Source organism: Bombina bombina, chromosome 6, assembly GCF_027579735.1.
Source record: "Bombina bombina isolate aBomBom1 chromosome 6, aBomBom1.pri, whole genome shotgun sequence".
NCBI classification, from domain to species: domain Eukaryota; kingdom Metazoa; phylum Chordata; class Amphibia; order Anura; family Bombinatoridae; genus Bombina; species Bombina bombina.
The window spans coordinates 884,191,968-884,212,476 of record NC_069504.1 but is presented as its reverse complement, the minus strand read 5'-3'; the positions used below and the strand labels follow the sequence as shown (position 1 = coordinate 884,212,476).

Sequence of the window (20,509 nt, the reverse complement as noted above, 5' to 3'; positions counted from 1 at the left end):
AATCTAATCCAATTAACCAAGCAATATACAGAAATAAAAATGTGTATAGCGTTAGTAAATAAGTGTATTATTTTGGGTTACATGAAATATAATTACATACACAATGTAAATGTATTCTAGTAAAAGGGCGGAAGTGACCACAGTGTTATCGAAATTCAATCGGTGTGGTTGTATTATGAAGTGACAACCTCTGACACCAATTAGGGGGTAGCGTTTGGCGCGACATGAATGTCACGTGACATATATGCGCCAATAGCGGTTAATAAACTGAGAGGTCTGAATGACGAAAGGGGCGGGAGAACTTCTGTGATACAGAGGGAGGTTTTTTGCGGGATGTGGCTTACAAGGAAGACATTTAGCATAAGGGGTGTTTCCTGGCGTTTTCTTTCAGCCAATGATTCTCCGAGCCGGTAAAAGAGGTGGGTAAATCCTCCATATCCCTTGATTGACACATTCCTAAATCAATGAGCTCATCGCTACGGCAAATATGCTAGCGTTGCTCCACTAAAACCTTCCCTTTACAGACCAATCATCTTTCTGATAGGCGGAGTTATCTGAAACCTTTATAAAGGCTGATCGCCGGCTTCGAGAAAGCTTCCGCTCTTGAAGAATGTCTGCGAGCTACGACAACCGGTAAGTGGCGCTCCTAGGCCTTGACAGCCTATCCGCTCAAGGGCAACAATCGGCGGTTATCGAGCGAGATGAGGCCTTTACTTGGAAGTGTCGCATTCGCGATTTTTATATACTGAATATCGTGCAGTTTGGTTTTAAGCCGCTCGCTTTTTCGGCGTGGCTACACAACATCGTTTCGTTGGCAGCCTTTTGTGGCTGTTCGTGGCGACGTTTACATTTACTCGCGGTTTTCACATTTTCTAGCTATAGTCACCCAGTGGTTTACCCACTTCACGTTCAACCCTGTAATTGCCCGTCTGCGTGAGCGCGCCCACTTACCGCGCGCGCGGTCTCCCGTGATTGCCCCGCCCTTTGTCGAAGCCCCTCCCTCTATGTCATGGCGGCCTCCGCCCGGGGGAGCACGTGGCCGGCGATTTTTTAATCATGGCGGCACCGCACTCTGATGTGGGGGAGGGGGCAGGACAAGATGGCGGCCGAATTGAGAGTTGGGTGGTGTTCAGTGGGCAGTATTCATGCTCTCTAAGATGGCGGTTGTTTCCGGTGTGGCACGTGGCTGATAGAAAAAAATATAGCAATATGGCTTATTACTTCGTGAGCTCTTGCTACGTTCCTAACAAATATACATTACTTTCTATTACACTAAAGTGACTGCTTGCGCTCTCATTTAAATAGCATTGTATATTGTACATTATTTCTCTGTAAGACCCTAGAGATAATAAAGTACTCTGTCGATGTGAATGTTTAGCCGTGTACAGTGTTTTGTGTTTGCGCCATTCCTTACGCGCGTGTCTAAGCATTCTAATTTCAAGTCTCCATATGTATAGGTCTTGGCGTACCTCCCTTTTGCCTAGATATATTTGGAGCCAGATGCATTTCTAGATTTGTAACAGAAGCTATAACCTGTTGGTTTTGTAAACTTTGTGGTAAAATGAAAGCTACTGAGACATAATGAATCTATTACAATAACGGAAAGTTGAAACTTGTTATTGATGGTGGGTGCTCCATATTATAGACCGGGTTTAGTCCCTTCTTGACACGGCTTAGATATATGTTATAGTAAGTGACTTAAAGGGACACTGAACCCAATTTTTTTTCTTTCGTGATTCAGAGAGCATGAAATTTTAAGCAACTTTCTAGTTTACTCCTATTATCAAATGTTTTTCATTCTCTCAGTATCTTTATTTGAAATGCAAGAATGTAAGTTTAGATGCCGGCCCATTTTTGATGAACAACCTGGGTTCTTGCTGATTGGTGGATAAATTCATCCACGAATAGAAAAGTGCTGTCCAGAGTTCTGAACCCCAAATAAAGCTTATATGCAAGAGAACGAAGACAAATTAATAGGAGTAAATTAGAATGTTGCTTAAAATTGCATGCTCTATCTGAATCCCGAAATAAAAAATTTGGGTTCAGTGTCCCTTTAAGGTAGACAAAACCCTTATCACCATGGGGCCATGATCTCAAGTTGGGGGGGTGTCGGGATCAGCGCTTTTTTATTAAAAAGGGAGGTGGTTGGTGCACCGAAATTACTAATAGTTCTTGGAAGGACAAAGGGTTTCAAGAATTTCTGGAATGAACTGAAGACTTGAAGGGGCATGAAAGTCCAAATCAGATTTTTATTATACACTCGTTTATAGAGATTTTTTATTTCTATTATCAAATGTACATTCTTCTGATATTTGTTGTTAAATGGCATACACGTTGGGGGCTAAGGGGCGTCAATGCACTTACTGTGATCTAGCAGATGACTGGTGGCCATGCACACCTCTTGGCATACCAGATATGTTCAGTTAGGCTGCAGTAGCTTATTGGCGTTTTGGAACGGATTTGCAGTAACTTCTAAAACTGAACTCATTAATAGTATAGCCTTCTGGGTTGTCAAGGCAATATTCTGCCTACATGGCATGTATTTTAAGCTTCTGTCCAATGTATAGGAACTGGAATAGAGATCAGAAGTTGAGTTGGTCTTTACTGTTAGGTTTTTACATAGTCATTTTGCTGCTTTCCTTAGAAATAAACCCTTTGTAGTCAATGATCTGATTTGCTTCATTATTTTGGTGGACTACTGGGGGCTACATGCTGATTGGTGGATACATGCCTCTTGTTAGCTCACCTGATGTGTTAAGCTAGCACTCAGTAGTGCATTGCTGCTCTTTCATCAAAGGATACCTAGAGAATTGAGCACATTTGATGATAAAAGTAAATTGGTAAACTGTTAGAAATATGATTCATAAAAACATTTTGTGTACCATGTCCCTTTAAAAAGTTCACACAAATTGTTAAAAGTAGCATATCTAGGACATGTTATGCAATCACTGTGGGTGAGGGAGTATGCATTTAAGTGGCCCTCCTCCCAGCATTAGTCATAAGATCTCCAAGCCAAGTTTCACGAAAATAGTGCGACCTAAGAACACACTTTTCTGTATTGACTTGTTAACTGTACTTTAGTTTCTGTAGAAAATTTGCCACAGAGTTCTGACTATATAATTATTCCTCAAATATCTAAAAATTAAAATAACTTAAATGTTTGAAGAAAGGCAATCATTTTAACAGGTAGTGAGATAAAAAATAAGCCTTTACTCCTTGGTTTTGAGTAAATGTCGGACTATAACATCGCTTTGTACCTTTCTTGGCACAAATTCGGTGAGTCAGTAAAGAAAATAAATGGGGTTCTGTGACGTGTAGAAGCATTCATGTTAATGTCTGTCGGCTCACTAGAGACCTGACGTCTACCCTACCCCATGACAGAGGGTGGGGCTTACAGAAGTTTCAATCTGACCTTGTCTATGCTTAGGTAGCAGCCTGGAATTGTGTAAGTCTATTTAAGTCACCAAGCTGTATTCACAACATGTATGAAAGGTTCTGTTTAGTGATAAAGATTTACTGTGTGAGCACTGCAGTGGCTACTCCTTTTGAAAAATTTCGGTAAAACTGTTAGTAGTTAATTGTTAACTGGCCTCAGCAAGGGAGAGATCTAAGAACGGGCTTTTAAACCTTGGGTAACTGACATGGTGGTTACTTTATTTATGGAAATAAACTTCAAAGGATTTGAAACCCATAATTTGTCTGTTTTGATTTAGATAGAGCTTTCATTTTTAAACCACTGTTCTATTTACCTTTTTATATAATGCTTCATTCTCTTGGTATACTTTGTTGAAAAACATCTAGATAGGCTCAGGAGCTTAGCAGCTAGCTGCTGGTTGGTGTCTACACATGGTAAGCCAATCAAGAGGCATATGTGTTCAGCTAGTTCCCATGAGTGCATTACTGCTCATTCAAGAAAGGATACCAAAAGAATAAAGCAAAATTTATTATAGAAGTAAATTAGAAATGTTTAGTTTGTATTCTTTATATATAAATTAAAGAAGTTTTTGGTTTTCATGTCCTTTTAACACTTACATTTAGAATTTAAATGGATATTAAACAGTGAGATTGTAATATAAAAAAAAATTTAGTTGCAAACTTTGCAATTTACTTCCATTTTGCCTACTTTTCCTGTAATTTTAGAGGGATAGGTCAAAATTGAAACATGCATTTCAATTTGAAATGTAAGCATTTTTTCCAATATACTTCCATTAGCAAAAATGCTTCTAGTAAAAAAAAAAAAAAAAGAAAGAGAAAATTGTCCTGCGGCATACGTGAAGGCCCGTGCACCAATGTTCAACCACACCTCAGAGCTTGAAGGTGTAATTTGTGTTAAACCAGTGCTGACTGAGGTGTATGAAAACTGGTGCACATGCCCTCACAGGATGTGTATGCTGCAGAAAAACTAACTTTTACTAGAATATTTTTTGCTGGTGGAAGTATAATACAAAAATGTTTATTTCAAATTGACATGCGCCAATGTAAATTTTAGTTTCCAGAGAGCGCCTAAAAGTAATTGGGGCCTCCATGTTTAAGCTTACCCCTTATGTGTTTCCCCTGCTGAGGACAAATAGGGGCACATATGAAAGATTGTGATGAAGGCTGTGTAGAACATACAGTAATCTAAAAGGGATTTTATTTAGACAGATAAATGGAAAATTTGTTCAAATGTGGCGGACTTTACACTTATAGTTTCAAAATTTAAATAAATATAATTAAAAATAATAAATCTACATATTCTAAGGATAATTTTTTGATTTGGTACATCATTATTTCTAGCATATTTACCGTTTAACATCCCTTTAAGCAACTGATATAACTACATTTGCATATTCCCACACAAATGGTTGCTTTGGCTGTGTTATATTAAAGGGACACTACACCTAAAAATTCTTTCATGATTCAAGTAGAGAATACAATTTTAAACATAATTCCAATTTACTTCTATTATCTAGTTTGCTTCATTATTTAGCTATCCTCTGTTGAAGAAATAGCAATGCACATGGGTGAGCCAATCATATGAGGCATATATCTACAGCAACCAATCAGCAGCTACTGAGCATATCTAGATATGCTTTTCAGCACAGTATATCAAGAGAATAAAGCAAATTAGATAATAGAAGTAAATTAGAAATATATTACAAATTGCATGCTCTTTCTAAATCATAAAAGAGAAATTTTGGGTTTTATGTTCCTTTAAGCTTTTAGTGTTAGTGACTGACCCAACTTTTTTCTAATACCTTTTGTATGTTGAATTACAACTTCATATTGATAAGCAACATTTTTATTTCCAGGATTTGTATTCATTTTTATAAGATTCCCCCCCCCCCATTTAGTGTTCATGTTTTGTTTTCTTATCTTTGTCTCATGTCAGTTATTTTCTTCTAGATCCAGAGACAATGGACCTGAAGGCATGGAGCCCGATGGTATTATTGAGGTAAAGTAGTTTTTAATAACAAATCAGTATTAGCTTGGATAGCCATGCACATTTTAACAAACCTTTTAAAAAAAATTTTTTAAAGGGACGTTAAGGTCAAAATTTCTGGAAACACGGTTAGCAACAATATTTATCGCAGTCATACGTTGCAAATACTGCTTCCATGGAGATCTAGACACATTTGCTCACCTAAGCGCCTATCATCCTACCTAGGTTTACTCTTTAACAATGGATACCTAGGAAAGAAGAAAGCAAATTTAATAAAATAAACACTCTACCTTAACCATGAACCTCTTTCATTTTGACTTTGCTTTTGTCCCTAAATTACCCACAAGTTAGTTTTTTTTTTTGTTATTTGTAAATATTACTGCCTTGACAGCTTGATCAGGAAGATAACAGTGTGTTTTTATTCATGCAGAGCAACTGGAATGAAGTTGTTGATAGTTTTGATGATATGAACCTTTCAGAGTCTCTCTTAAGAGGAATCTACGCCTATGGTTTTGAGAAACCGTCTGCTATCCAACAAAGAGCTATTCTACCTTGTATCAAGGGTGAGGTGTTTTTCTGCCTATCCCTTCCAGCATTTATTTTTTTTTTTAGCCTGATTTTCATATATATATATATATATATATATATATATATATATATATATATATATATATATATATATATATATATATATATATATATATATATAAAATCACACACTCTTTGAGAGATGCTAATGTCATTTTATCTATCAGCTTTTCTGTTTACACTTGTTAATATGACCTATGTTTTCCCTTAGGTTATGATGTGATTGCTCAGGCTCAGTCTGGAACTGGGAAAACAGCCACATTTGCTATTTCAATTTTACAACAAGTAGAGCTGGATATGAAAGCTACACAAGCTCTAGTCTTGGCTCCAACACGTGAGCTGGCTCAGCAGGTTAGCGTTGTCCCTTATAATGCTTAAGTGTAAATGTTATTAAATATGTAAATGCTTTTGGCATTGTGATGTGCACAAGTAGTCATGTACATTTACTTTATCTGTTTCCTTGCATGTACCCTCTACTTATAGCACTTACTCTAAAATTAAAATAAGTAGTAGATTTTAAAAAAATCTACCATTTTCCAGCCCCCCCATATCATGACAGCCAATCAAACTAGTATATGTATACCCTGTGAGCTTGTGCACATGCTCAGTATGATTTTGCAACATTTAATAGAAGCACATTTGAAAATGTCTTACAACTGCATGCTCTATCTAAATGAGAAATTATTTTAACTTGAGTGTCCCTTTGAGCTTATTTTTAGGGTTGCACCAATCCAATTTTTTTTTAGACCAAGTACAAGTCCCGATTTTTCAAATACTCGCCGATACCTTTTCTTTCATGTAATTAACAAGAGTCCATGAGCTAGTGACGTATGGGATATACATTCCTACCAGGAGGGGCAAAGTTTCCCAAACCTTAAAATGCCTATAAATACACCCCTCACCACACCCACAAATCAGTTTTACAAACTTTGCCTCCGATGGAGGTGGTGAAGTAAGTTTGTGCTAGATTCTACGTTGATATGCGCTCCGCAGCAAGTTGGAGCCCGGTTTTCCTCTCAGCGTGCAGTGAATGTCAGAGGGATGTGAGGAGAGTATTGCCTATTGAATGCAGTGATCTCCTTCTACGGGGTCTATTTCATAAGGTTCTCTGTTATCGGTCGTAGAGATTCATCTCTTACCTCCCTTTTCAGATCGACGATATACTCTTATATTTACCATTTCCTCTACTGATTCTCGTTTCAGTACTGGTTTGGCTTTCTACAAACATGTAGATGAGTGTCCTGGGGTAAGTAAGTCTTATTTTCTGTGACACTCTAAGCTATGGTTGGGCACTTTATTTATAAAGTTCTAAATATATGTATTCAAACATTTATTTGCCTTGACTCAGAATGTTCAACTTTCCTTATTTCCAGACAGTCAGTTTCATATTTGGGATTATGCTTTAATTATCATATTTTTCTTACCTCAAAAAATTTGACTTTTTTCCCTGTGGGCTGTTAGGCTCGCGGGGGCTGAAAATGCTTCATTTTATTGCGTCATTCTTGGCGCGGACTTTTTTGGCGCAAAAATTCATTTCCGTTTCCGGCGTCATACGTGTCGCCGGAAGTTGCGTCATTTTTTTGACGTTATTTTGCGCCAAAAATGTCGGCGTTCCGGATGTAGCGTCATTTTTGGCGCCAAAAGCATTTAGGCGCCAAATAATGTGGGCGTCTTATTTGGCGCCAAAAAAATATGGGCGTCGCTTTTTTCTCCACATTATTTCAGTCTCATTTTTCATTTGCTTCTGGTTGCTAGAAGCTTGATGTTTGGCATTTTTTTCCCATTCCTGAAACTGTCTTATAAGGAATTTGATCTATTTTGCTTTATATGTTGTTTTTTCTCTTACATATTGCAAGATGTCTCACGTTGCATCTGAGCCAGAAGATACTACAGGAAAACCTCTGCCTGCTGGATCTACCAAAGCTAAGTGTATCTGCTGTAAACTTTTGGTAGCTATTCCTCCAGCTGTTGTTTGTATTAAATGTCATGACAAACTTGTTAATGCAGATAATATTTCCTTTAGTGATGTACCATTGCCTGTTGCAGTTCCCTCAACATCTAAGGTGCAGAATGTTCCTGATAACATAAGAGATTTTGTTTCTGAATCCATAAAGAAGGCTTTGTCTGTTATTTCTCCTTCTAGTAAACGTAAAAAGTCTTTTAAATCTTCTCTCTCTACAGATGAATTTTTAAATGAACACCATCATTCTGATTCTTTGGACTCTTCTGGTTCAGAGGATTCTGTCTCAGAGATTGATGCTGATAAATCTTCATATTTATTTAAGATGGAATTTATTCGCTCTTTACTTAAAGAAGTACTAATTGCTTTAGAAATAGAGGATTCTAGTCCTCTTGATACTAATTCTATTCGTTTGGATAAGGTTTTTAAAGCTCCTGCGGTTATTCCAGAAGTCTTTCCTGTTCCTAATGCTATTTCTGCAGTAATTGCTAAGGAATGGGATAGATTGGGTAATTCATTTACTCCTTCTAAACGTTTTAAGCAATTATATCCTGTTCCGCCTGACAGATTAGAATTTTGGGACAAAATCCCTAAAGTTGATGGGGCTATTTCTACCCTTGCTAAACGTACTACCATTCCTACATCAGATGGTACCTCGTTTAAGGATCCTTTAGATAGAAAAATTGAATCTTTTCTAAGAAAAGCTTATCTATGTTCAGGTAATCTTCTTAGACCTGCTATATCATTGGCTGATGTTGCTGCAGCTTCAACTTTTTGGTTGGAAACTCTAGCGCAACAAGTAACAAATCGTGATTCTCATGATATTATTATTCTTCTCCAGCATGCTAATAATTTCATCTGTGATGCCATTTTTGATATTATTAGAGTTGATGTTAGATTTATGTCTCTGGCTATCTTAGCCAGAAGAGCTTTATGGCTTAAGACTTGGAATGCTGATATGGCTTCTAAATCAACTCTACTTTCCATTTCTTTCCAGGGAAACAAATTATTTGGTTCTCAGTTGGATTCTATTATTTCAACTGTTACTGGTGGGAAAGGAACTTTTTTACCACAGGATAAAAAGTCTAAAGGTAAAAACAGGGCTAACAATCGTTTTCGTTCCTTTCGTTTCAACAAAGAACAAAAGCCTGATCCTTCGTCCTCAGGAGCAGTTTCAGTTTGGAAACCATCCCCAGTCTGGAATAAATCCAAGCCTGCTAGAAAGGCAAAGCCTGCTTCTAAGTTCACATGAAGGTACGGCCCTCATTCCAGTTCAGCTGGTAGGGGGCAGGTTACGTTTTTTCAAAGAAATTTGGATCAGTTCTGTTCACAATCTTTGGATTCAGAACATTGTTTCAGAAGGGTACAGAATTGGTTTCAAGATGAGACCTCCTGCAAAGAGATTTTTTCTTTCCCTTGTCCCAGTAAATCCAGTGAAAGCTCAAGCATTTCTGAATTGTGTTTCAGATCTAGAGTTGGCTGGAGTAATTATGCCAGTTCCAGTTCCGGAACAGGGGATGGGGTTTTATTCAAATCTCTTCATTGTACCAAAGAAGGAGAATTCCTTCAGACCAGTTCTGGATCTAAAATTATTGAATCGTTATGTAAGGATACCAACGTTCAAGATGGTAACTGTAAGGACTATATTGCCTTTTGTTCAGCAAGGGAATTATATGTCCACAATAGATTTACAGGATGCATATCTGCATATTCCGATTCATCCAGATCATTATCAGTTCCTGAGATTCTCTTTTCTAGACAAGCATTACCAATTTGTGGCTCTACCGTTTGGCCTTGCTACAGCTCCAAGAATTTTCACAAAGATTCTCGGTGCCCTTCTGTCTGTAATCAGAGAACAGGGTATTGTGGTATTTCCTTATTTGGACGATATCTTGGTACTTGCTCCGTCTTTACATTTAGCAGAGTCTCATACGAATCGACTTGTGTTGTTTCTTCAAGATCATGGTTGGAGGATCAATTTACCAAAAAGTTCTTTGATTCCTCAAACAAGGGTAACCTTTCTGGGTTTCCAGATAGATTCAGTGTCCATGACTTTGTCTTTAACAGACAAGAGACGTCTAAAATTGATTACAGCCTGTCGAAACCTTCAGTCTCAATCATTCCCTTCGGTAGCCTTATGCATGGAAATTCTAGGTCTTATGACTGCTGCATCGGACGCGATCCCCTTTGCTCGTTTTCACATGCGACCTCTTCAGCTCTGTATGCTGAACCAATGGTGCAGGGATTACACGAAGATATATCAATTAATATCTTTAAAACCGATTGTTCGGCACTCTCTGACGTGGTGGACAGATCACCATCGTTTAATTCAGGGGGCTTCTTTTGTTCTTCCGACCTGGACTGTAATTTCAACAGATGCAAGTCTCACAGGTTGGGGAGCTGTGTGGGGATCTCTGACGGCACAAGGAGTTTGGGAATCTCAGGAGGTGAGATTACCGATCAATATCTTGGAACTCCGTGCAGTTTTCAGAGCTCTTCAGTTTTGGCCTCTTCTGAAGAGAGAATCGTTCATTTGTTTTCAGACAGACAATGTCACAACTGTGGCATACATCAATCATCAAGGAGGGACTCACAGTCCTCTGGCTATGAAAGAAGTATCTCGAATTTTGGTTTGGGCGGAATCCAGCTCCTGTCTAATCTCTGCGGTTCATATCCCAGGTGTAGACAATTGGGAAGCGGATTATCTCAGTCGCCAAACGTTGCATCCGGGCGAATGGTCTCTTCACCCAGAGGTATTTCTTCAGATTGTTCAAATGTGGGGGCTCCCAGAGATAGATCTGATGGCCTCTCATCTAAACAAGAAACTTCCCAGGTATCTGTCCAGATCCCGGGATCCTCAGGCGGAGGCAGTGGATGCATTATCACTTCCTTGGAAGTATCATCCTGCCTATATCTTTCCGCCTCTAGTTCTTCTTCCAAGAGTAATCTCCAAGATTCTGAGGGAATGCTCGTTTGTTCTGCTAATAGCTCCGGCATGGCCTCACAGGTTTTGGTATGCGGATCTTGTCCGGATGGCATCTTGCCAACCATGGACTCTTCCGTTAAGACCAGACCTTCTGTCTCAAGGTCCTTTTTTCCATCCGGATCTGAAATCCTTAAATTTAAAGGTATGGAGATTGAACGCTTGATTCTTGGTCATAGAGGTTTCTCTGACTCCGTGATTAATACTATGTTACAGGCTCGTAAATCTGTATCTCGAGAGATATATTATAGAGTCTGGAAGACTTATATTTCTTGGTGTCTTTCTCATCATTTTTCTTGGCATTCTTTTAGAATACCGAGAATTTTACAGTTTCTTCAGGATGGTTTAGATAAGGGTTTGTCCGCGAGTTCTTTGAAAGGACAAATCTCCGCTCTTTCTGTTCTTTTTCACAGAAAGATTGCTATTCTTCCTGATATTCATTGTTTTGTACAAGCTTTGGTTCGTATAAAACCTGTCATTAAGTCAATTTCTCCTCCATGGAGTTTGAATTTGGTTTTGGGAGCTCTTCAAGCTCCTCCGTTTGAACCTATGCATTCATTGGACATTAAATTACTTTCTTGGAAAGTTTTGTTCCTTTTGGCCATCTCTTCTGCTAGAAGAGTTTCTGAATTATCTGCTCTTTCGTGTGAGTCTCCTTTTCTGATTTTTCATCAGGATAAGGCGGTGTTGCGAACTTCTTTTGAATTTTTACCTAAAGTTGTGAATTCCAACAACATTAGTAGAGAAATTGTGGTTCCTTCATTATGTCCTAATCCTAAGAATTCTAAGGAGAAATCATTGCATTCTTTGGATGTTGTTAGAGCTTTGAAATATTATGTTGAAGCTACGAAATCTTTCCGTAAGACTTCTAGTCTATTTGTTATCTTTTCCGGTTCTAGGAAAGGCCAGAAAGCTTCTGCCATTTCTTTGGCATCTTGGTTGAAATCTTTAATTCATCTTGCCTATGTTGAGTCGGGTAAAATTCCGCCTCAAAGAATTACAGCTCATTCTACTCGGTCAGTTTCTACTTCCTGGGCGTTTAGGAATGAAGCTTCGGTTGACCAGATCTGCAAAGCAGCAACTTGGTCCTCTTTGCATACTTTTACTAAATTCTACCATTTTGATGTATTTTCTTCTTCTGAAGCAGTTTTTGGTAGAAAAGTTCTTCAGGCAGCGGTTTCAGTTTGAATCTTCTGCTTATGTTTTTTGTTAAACTTTATTTTGGGTGTGGATTATTTTCAGCAGGAATTGGCTGTCTTTATTTTATCCCTCCCTCTCTAGTGACTCTTGTGTGGAAAGATCCACATCTTGGGTAGTCATTATCCCATACGTCACTAGCTCATGGACTCTTGTTAATTACATGAAAGAAAACATAATTTATGTAAGAACTTACCTGATAAATTCATTTCTTTCATATTAACAAGAGTCCATGAGGCCCACCCTTTTTTGTGGTGGTTATGATTTTTTTGTAAAGCACAATTATTCCAATTCCTTATTTTATATGCTTCGCACTTTTTTTCTTATCACCCCACTTCTTGGCTATTCGTTAAACTGATTTGTGGGTGTGGTGAGGGGTGTATTTATAGGCATTTTAAGGTTTGGGAAACTTTGCCCCTCCTGGTAGGAATGTATATCCCATACGTCACTAGCTCATGGACTCTTGTTAATATGAAAGAAATGAATTTATCAGGTAAGTTCTTACATAAATTATGTTTTTTTGGTCATGTGACATTTTACCAAGCACAATACAGAATAATTATTTTAGATAGCTCTATATAATTATGAAGAACCAACTCAAATTACATTATGAAGTAATAAAACCAGTTTATTTGATGTCAAAAGTTTCACAGAACATGTTTATAAATAAAAATATTACAATAAATAACTAAAATCACAACCAACCAAAAGTGCCATATAGTAAAAAATATAACAGTGCACTGTTTAATTATGGGGAATAACACTATGGGCTAGATTACATTTGACTAGTAAGCTTTACCAATGCTTTCATTACATGTCCAACGCCATTAAAGTCTATGGAGTTGGAAATGTGAACAGAGCATTGGTAAAGCTTAATCTAAATCTAGTCCTATAATTGTAGGATGAGTGTTCCTTGGAATTAACTTAATTTTTCTTATGAACACTCTTCCTGCAATTATTTAAGCTAAGGATGTTCCTCAGTGTACAGTATGTTTTAAACATCATTGTGCAAGATGAGAACTAGCAGTATAACAGGCAATCTAGCAATTAGAATAATTTTTTAAGTTAGTGGCAAGTTTTAGGTGCAGAAGCATCTCTGAATGTTCAGCTATAAGTCTGTTTCTATCAGTAAGGATGTTTTGAGACTAAGCTGAACAGTCTTTCACTTTCAACACTACTGCATGGAGGAGAAAGATAGATTTTATTTTTTTGGGGCCATTTTAGCCAAAGCTGGAAATCTCAGTTTATTAAAGTGAATGTAAATTTTGATGCTAAAGTGCCCGTTTTTTAAAAATTTGATTAAAAACAGGGGCACTTTAATTCATCAATTTACACTTCACTCCTGTTGTAAAAAAAAAATACCTTTTTAAACTTGACAGCTGCTCCAGCTTCCTCCGGTCGTCAGACATTTCTGGTCATTGGTCATCCTCCAATCATGGCTTTCTCCCCCCTCCCGGGGGAAATCGGTGTCTGATTCAACGCTGTGATTGGAGGAAGCTGGATTCATCATTTTAGACCCAGGAAGAGGCTTTGCAACGGGTGGAGGAAGCTGGAGATGCTGTGTCAAGAGTAAAAGGGGTGGTTTTTTTTTTTTTTTTTTTTTTTCCCCCCCCCCCCCCCAACAGGAGTGAAATGTAAATTTTGATGAATTAACGTGCCCCCGTTTTTTTAATAAAAATTTTAAAAACCGGGCACTTTAGCATCAGAATTTACATTCACTTTAACTGCCCAGTACTTCAGTGGTTTGTCTGAACGGGGAACAATGATCTCTCCTACAATACAAATAACAGCAATTTGTATTGGCAGAACAGAAGTGAACAATTTTTAGTTTAGTCTCCACTCCCGCTTAAAATGAAATGGGAACATGCAGTTGGAAAAGTCACAAAGATGGCTTATGGGTAGGAAGTGGAGGTATTGTTTAATTAATTATCGGAGCATATTCACAAGTACTCGTGCAAATACTTGGTATCGGTGCAACCCTACTTATTTGTGACAAGGCAACTTTTTTAACGCCACAGTGCAGCTTTTGTCTGCACATAAGCATCAGAATATACCCACTGTAAATGTAGCAAAGGAAAGCATATTTCCCCTTTTTGAATAGATATGGTTAGCTTGAGAGAAATGCCCGTGCGCACTTATTTGAGTTCTCTATTTTTAAATTATTTTTATTTATATTTTTTCTTTAGATCCAGAAGGTAGTTATGGCTCTTGGAGACTACATGGGTGCCTCTTGCCATGCCTGTATTGGTGGCACCAATGTGAGAGCTGAAGTACAGAAGCTTCAGTCTGAGGCCCCTCACATAATTGTGGGCACCCCTGGCAGAGTATTTGACATGTTAAACAGGCGCTATTTATGTAAGTTTGTTTAATTTCAATTCCAGAATTTTGTAACCACCTTTTAGAAACTAGTTTGTTAGACTGAAATGCTTAAAGGGTCAAGTAACAAGTAAACTGCAGCAGTAGTATTAATTTTTCTCTTAAGAGAAAAACGTTATGGGGTAAATTTTTATTTTCATAAGTTTTTAATGTGACATAACAGCACAAGTGACCCCATAATTTTAAAGCTCTCCGGCTTATATCTCTAAGGGTCTAATTTGTGTAAAGTAAAACTTTAAAAAATTATTTTGCCAGTCTTTCTGTATTTAAAGTTTGAGGATTGTAGTTTTCCCACTCCTTCCCAGTGAGATTGGGAGGTGTTCTGTATAATTCACAACCTTTACCTTCCTACACACTGCTCAGTTATTGCTTGAAATGGTCGGTCTTTTGTGCAGTCCCTAATTACTTTAGATACTCATGACTGAGTAACCAATTTTAAATGTATATTAAACATGCATCTGGCTAGTCTGTTCCTATATAATACTTATTTCTGATGTAATTTTAAAATTAAACTTATTGAAAAAAGCATGACATTTTTAAATGGCCCAATTTACTTATCAATATTGCTTAGTTCTCTTGATGTCCTTTGCTAAATGGTTATCCTAGGTGAGCTCAGGAGTGTGCATGTGTCTTAAGCCATCTTGTAGCGGTGTTTATAGCAATGTTGTACATACTTAAACACTGTCACATGCACACATCTAAGCTTTTAGCAGCCTACCTAGGTTTAATCTTCAATAAAGAATATCAAGAGAACAAGTAAATTTAATAGAAAATTATGAAGTTTTAATTTTCATGCTCTGAATTATGAAAATTTAGTTTTGACTTTCTTTAAATTACTGTAACATTTAATTGGTTCTTCACAGCTCCTAAATACATAAAGATGTTTGTATTGGATGAAGCAGATGAGATGTTGAGTAGAGGGTTCAAGGATCAGATCTATGACATATTCCAGAAACTAAGTAGCAATGCACAGGTGAGGTGTAGTCACATGTCTGCATTTGTGATAGATATTACAGTGCTAAGTTTATTGTGGTGGCATTTGTGATGATATCCCATGCGTGTCATCTGATGCTCATGAGCTCTCTGAGTCAAGTCAGTGCCTCCTGTGTTTTGCAGGCTGCAGCAGGCTGTCTCAGAAGAACCTGAGAAATGATCTCACCATTTTGTCTGAAAACCACCCTCATCAAATAAAGCTGAATATTTCAAATGTAAAGACAGCCTATACAATTGTGTTTAATTTCTGTGAATTTCCTTTGTTAAAAATGGTGTGCTTAAATGATGGCAAGATTCTTCTTCTTTAAACAAAATTGAGCCCTATGTTTTTTTAAGAGAATGTGACAATGCAATAGAATTTTTTTTTTGTGTGTGTATAATCCCTTGCTACTATTAAACATTTCAAGGCACTGTTCTTTGTTTGGTTTTTAATTCTGAGAATCTTTAAAACTTGTATGAAGTAATCTCTTATATTCATATTTTATTTTTAAGGTGGTCCTGCTCTCAGCCACCATGCCTGCCGATGTGCTTGAAGTGACAAAAAAATTCATGAGGGATCCCATTAGGATCCTTGTAAAAAAAGAGGAGTTAACATTGGAGGGTATCAGGCAATTTTATGTCAATGTGGAGCGTGAGGTAAGCAGTTGTGCTATTTGTGTATGTAATGTTTTGGTGGGGGGGGGGCTGTGAAGCTGGCCAGAATAAGTGACCATGTTCAGAACAGCTGTATGCCAGTTGACTTATTCTGAAGATATACTGCATATATACAGCAGATTTAATGTACTGTCAATATATTTGTGGTGATATCATGTACTCTAGTCACAAGGTCTCTTTACAGGAGTGGAAGCTTGACACACTCTGTGACTTGTACGAGACGCTCACAATCACGCAGGCTGTCATATTTATAAATACACGTAGGAAGGTGGATTGGCTGACGGAAAAAATGCATGCAAGGGACTTTACAGTGTCTGCATTGGTGAGTGAGTTGAGACTTATTTATTTTTTTATTTATTTTGTCCTCCTTTCCCTTCAGCCCCCATCACTGGGCAAGGACTCATCTTCTGTGATGTTGCTGCTTATATCTGGTGGGGGCAGAAAAAATAATCCCATATTCATCCCAGCACAGCCATCCTATGACTGTCTGCTGGTTCATGCTGTGGGGACAAATAGAGAAACTATTTCAATGGTCTTCCTTCACCAATCTCTTCACTAATTAAGGCACTCTTTTATTAGCATGGTGATATGGACCAGAAAGAACGGGACGTTATCATGAGGGAGTTCAGATCTGGTTCCAGTCGTGTCCTCATCACAACTGATCTTCTGGTAAGTAGGGAATAGATGATCTGTATGCCAACGCTTGGATCTGTATACTCGGATGTGCTTGCTGGAATGTGCACACACCATTTAGTTTAAGTATTCAATAGTTGCTTAGTTTTTGACCAAGTAGAGGTCTCTAGATTGTCATTAAATTTTGTTAACTTTCAAAAGTTTGGTGGTTAACGTTAAAGCATTTAAATGGTACTTGTATGCCTTCCTTTTCTATCTAGGCTAGAGGAATAGATGTTCAGCAAGTGTCCCTGGTTATTAACTATGATTTACCAACCAACAGAGAGAACTACATTCACAGGTAAGTCTTGGTTTTTTTTTTTTTTTTTGCTGCATGCTGTCAGGCCAAGGGAATTCCCTCTCTGCCCAGCTCTACAAATGCTGGCTGCAGGACGTAGACCCGTGGCAGAAAAATGGACCACACTCCACTGCGGTTAACACTGCTTCAACATTTTCCGCAACTTAACTGTGGTCTACAGGTTACATTGACACACTGCAAGCAACAGTTTGCTGTATTGTGCAGGACATATTTTAATGTCCTTGTATAGGGAGTAAAAAGTAAACTTAATTTAAATAGCTTTTGGATGAATTTCTGGAATAAGACTTCTGATTGTGACACAACTTGTGGTGGTTTTTTTTAGGATTGGACGAGGTGGCCGTTTCGGTAGGAAAGGAGTTGCTATCAACATGGTGACTGAAGAAGACAAGCGTACCTTAAAAGATATTGAGACTTTCTACAATACCACCATTGAGGAGATGCCAATGAATGTAGCTGACCTCATCTAAACCTCCCACATGGGAGGAAAAATGAAAACAAGAAAAAAAAAAGTAAAATAAAAATTAAAAAAAAAAAACTGTCCCTAGCCTAGCCCACTGCTTGGTTTGGGGCAGAAAGTGTGGGGTGCTCAGCAATGTTACACTTCATCAATAACATTTTGGGCTTCACCCCTCTCACAGTATGAACTTTAAATGATTTATATTTCTTTTTTTGTTTTCAAATAAATGTTATTTTGAGGTATTGTGGCCGTAAAAAACTTGTTTTTGTTTCTTTTCCTCCTCTGAAACAAACACTAACTTTACCCCCTATATTCCCACCAAATCAGTGGACCAAACAAAATTCCCAAGATGTTCCCATAAATCAGGCAGCTAAATTTGACCACTTTTTTTTTTTTACAAAAGAAAAAATTGTCCCATAAAAATAGGTAAATGTAAGGAAAAAATAAAAAACAATTTTATTTGCTCTGTATAGTATTTATTAAGAAATAAAATGAGTTTTTTTTGCAACATAGTTTTGTCTGTTGTCTTTAGAATTTCCCCTAATCGTTTTCCTTGTTACCCTATTATAACCTCCTCAGAGGAAGTTAGTTGGCCCCTTTGTCTTTCCCAATTCCCCCCCCCCCCCCCCCCTCGTTTTCCCCAAGGCATTGCTGTTTTTGGTGGGAAATGGGGGGAATACTTATAGGTGTAATGGGGTATAATTCATTATGGATGCTTTTTTAGGAACACGTTGAAATGAGAGAGAGAGAGATATATTCTCTATCCAGCCTTGGCTGGTTTCCTGAACTGTTCTCACCAGCTAGTATTAAAACTACCATTCTTTGAATAAAGTGTCTGTGGATATTCAGTAAATCCTACAAAAAACTTCAATTTTACTTTGATTATAATTGCTTACTTCTTTAAGTATTCATTGGGAGTAGCAATGTACTACTGGGGTTCTAGCTGAACAATTAGTGAATGCCTGAAAACAAAACATATTAGATTAGTAAATTGGAAAGGTTTTTTTGCATGCTTGGTCATTAACAAAATTTTGGATTTGTCAGTTTTAAAGGCATATCAGATAATGTATCTGTAAAATTAAGCAGTTCTCATTTTATTTGTTCAATTTTGTGATTAATTTCTGTTTAGTGTAAATCAAAAAATCGAGTTCTTAAAAACAATGGGTCGAGGTTTCCATTTAACTGTTTGTACTTTTAAAATAAATAAAATTATAGAAGCAATTTCCCAGACATTTTTAATACTGTTTTTGAATAACAAAGCTATAGTCTACTTTTTTTCTTCTAGTTTAAAGAACATTTCTTTACTACCCATTCCCCCAGAATTGCATAACAAACATTGCTATACTTTATAACCTCTAAATCGCTGCCTGTTTGTTAGCCGCTGCAGGCTGCCTCTTATCTAATTTTATTAGCTTTTATAACCTCAATACAGAGCTAGTTTATGTGTGACATATACCTTTGTGCTCACTCCTCTGGACTTATAGAGAAGTCTGCACCAATTGGCTAAAATGTAAGCTTGTAAAAATCACTAAGATAAAGGGGGCATTCTGCAGAGGCTTAGATGCAAGGTTATTGGAAGTATAAGTGCTGGTTATGCAAAACTGGGGAAAGGAATTTATCTACTTAAACCTTTCTTTCCAATGGCAGGGAGAGTCCACACATTCATTACTGTTGGGAATGAAACACCTGGCCACCAGGAGGAGGCAAAGACACCCCAGCCAAAGCCATCAGTATCCCTCCCACTTCCCCCTACCTCATCAGTCATTCTTTGTCTACTATAGGAGGTAGGCAGAGAAAGTGCTGTGAAGATTCTTGGGTTTAAGTCCTTTAATGGGTATTTTCCCTACAAGACAGAACTGGGGTTCAGAGTAACCATGCAATCCTCTTAGTAAGTGTTGTAGTGAAAGTTAGCTACTGGATGTCTTAGGGAAGCTTCTTTGTCCTTCCATTCTATCTGTTAACACCCCCTTTGGTAACCAGTGTAAGCTTACACTGCTTTCCTTTATTCCTCAGGTCCCTGTCAGACCTAAAAGTGCTGTCTGCTCCACATCAGAGACCCTGGAGAGTAAGCCCTTTGATTTCTCTTATTTGCTCTGAGGATATCATCCAAACATCAAAGGCCACAGTGTTTTAATGACTGGACATTCCTGATCCTAAACAATCTGAGGAACCTGATTCTTAAGCTGGCAGGGTTTGACTGGGAGAAACCTGGGATCCCTTTCTCCCCTTCCGCTATCTTTAAGAAGTTTCCTGACTTACCTGGAATTGTGGAGTTCTATACCCAAGGTGGATGGAGCCATTTCCATGCTCGCTAAGAGTACTACTGTTCCTCCTTCAGGGACCCCATGGACAGAATGATGGTGGGGTACTTAAGGATGTTTCACCAGATGGGGCTTTTTATTTACCCCAACCGACTGCAGCCCTTGAGTGAATTCTTGGATAAATCCGGATTTCAATCACTTTCTTTGGCTTATTTTATATATTTTTTTTCACTGAGTAACCAACCAGACTCTTTACATTCAGGATCTTCACTTACACATGTTTGGATGACAGTTCACATTTGGATTATTTTTTTGATCACTAACCACTTACTTTTGACGTTATTTTTATTTCATTGACTTTTTTCACGTGCTCCACACTTTTTTTTTTTTCACTTTTTTTTTTTTTCTGTTGTCACAAAGGTTTTTTGTACCCTCAAGGTATATAAGGGTAATACTTATTTGATTAACTATTTCATATGCATAGGATTCTCTTTTTATATTCATTGTTTTTTTGAGTATTATATATACTTGTTATCTATATCATTGTAATCGGTTTGTGCAAAATTGTCATCAGTTCACTGTCACCTGTTTGTGCAATATTATTATCAATTTGTGTAGTTTTTAGAT

General features: G+C 37.6%; 1 protein-coding gene and 1 non-coding gene across 2 annotated transcripts; both read left to right on the top strand.

Moving 5' to 3' along the window:
* The first annotated feature begins 534 nt into the window (after window positions 1–534).
* Window positions 535–18,133, top strand: EIF4A1 (eukaryotic translation initiation factor 4A1). The gene is made up of 11 exons (XM_053718386.1): window positions 535–633; window positions 5,386–5,434; window positions 5,853–5,985; window positions 6,222–6,361; window positions 14,337–14,505; window positions 15,390–15,499; window positions 16,012–16,155; window positions 16,358–16,495; window positions 16,753–16,842; window positions 17,067–17,146; window positions 17,487–18,133. The coding sequence occupies exons 1-11, from the start codon at window positions 611–613 to the stop codon at window positions 17,629–17,631; spliced, it is 1,221 nt and encodes a 406-aa protein (XP_053574361.1). The 5' UTR covers window positions 535–610; the 3' UTR covers window positions 17,632–18,133.
* LOC128665422 (small nucleolar RNA SNORD10) lies at window positions 15,561–15,702 on the top strand. The gene has a single exon (XR_008403172.1). It is a non-coding gene; the product is annotated as a small nucleolar RNA SNORD10 (small nucleolar RNA).
* Window positions 18,134–20,509: the final 2,376 nt, after the last annotated feature.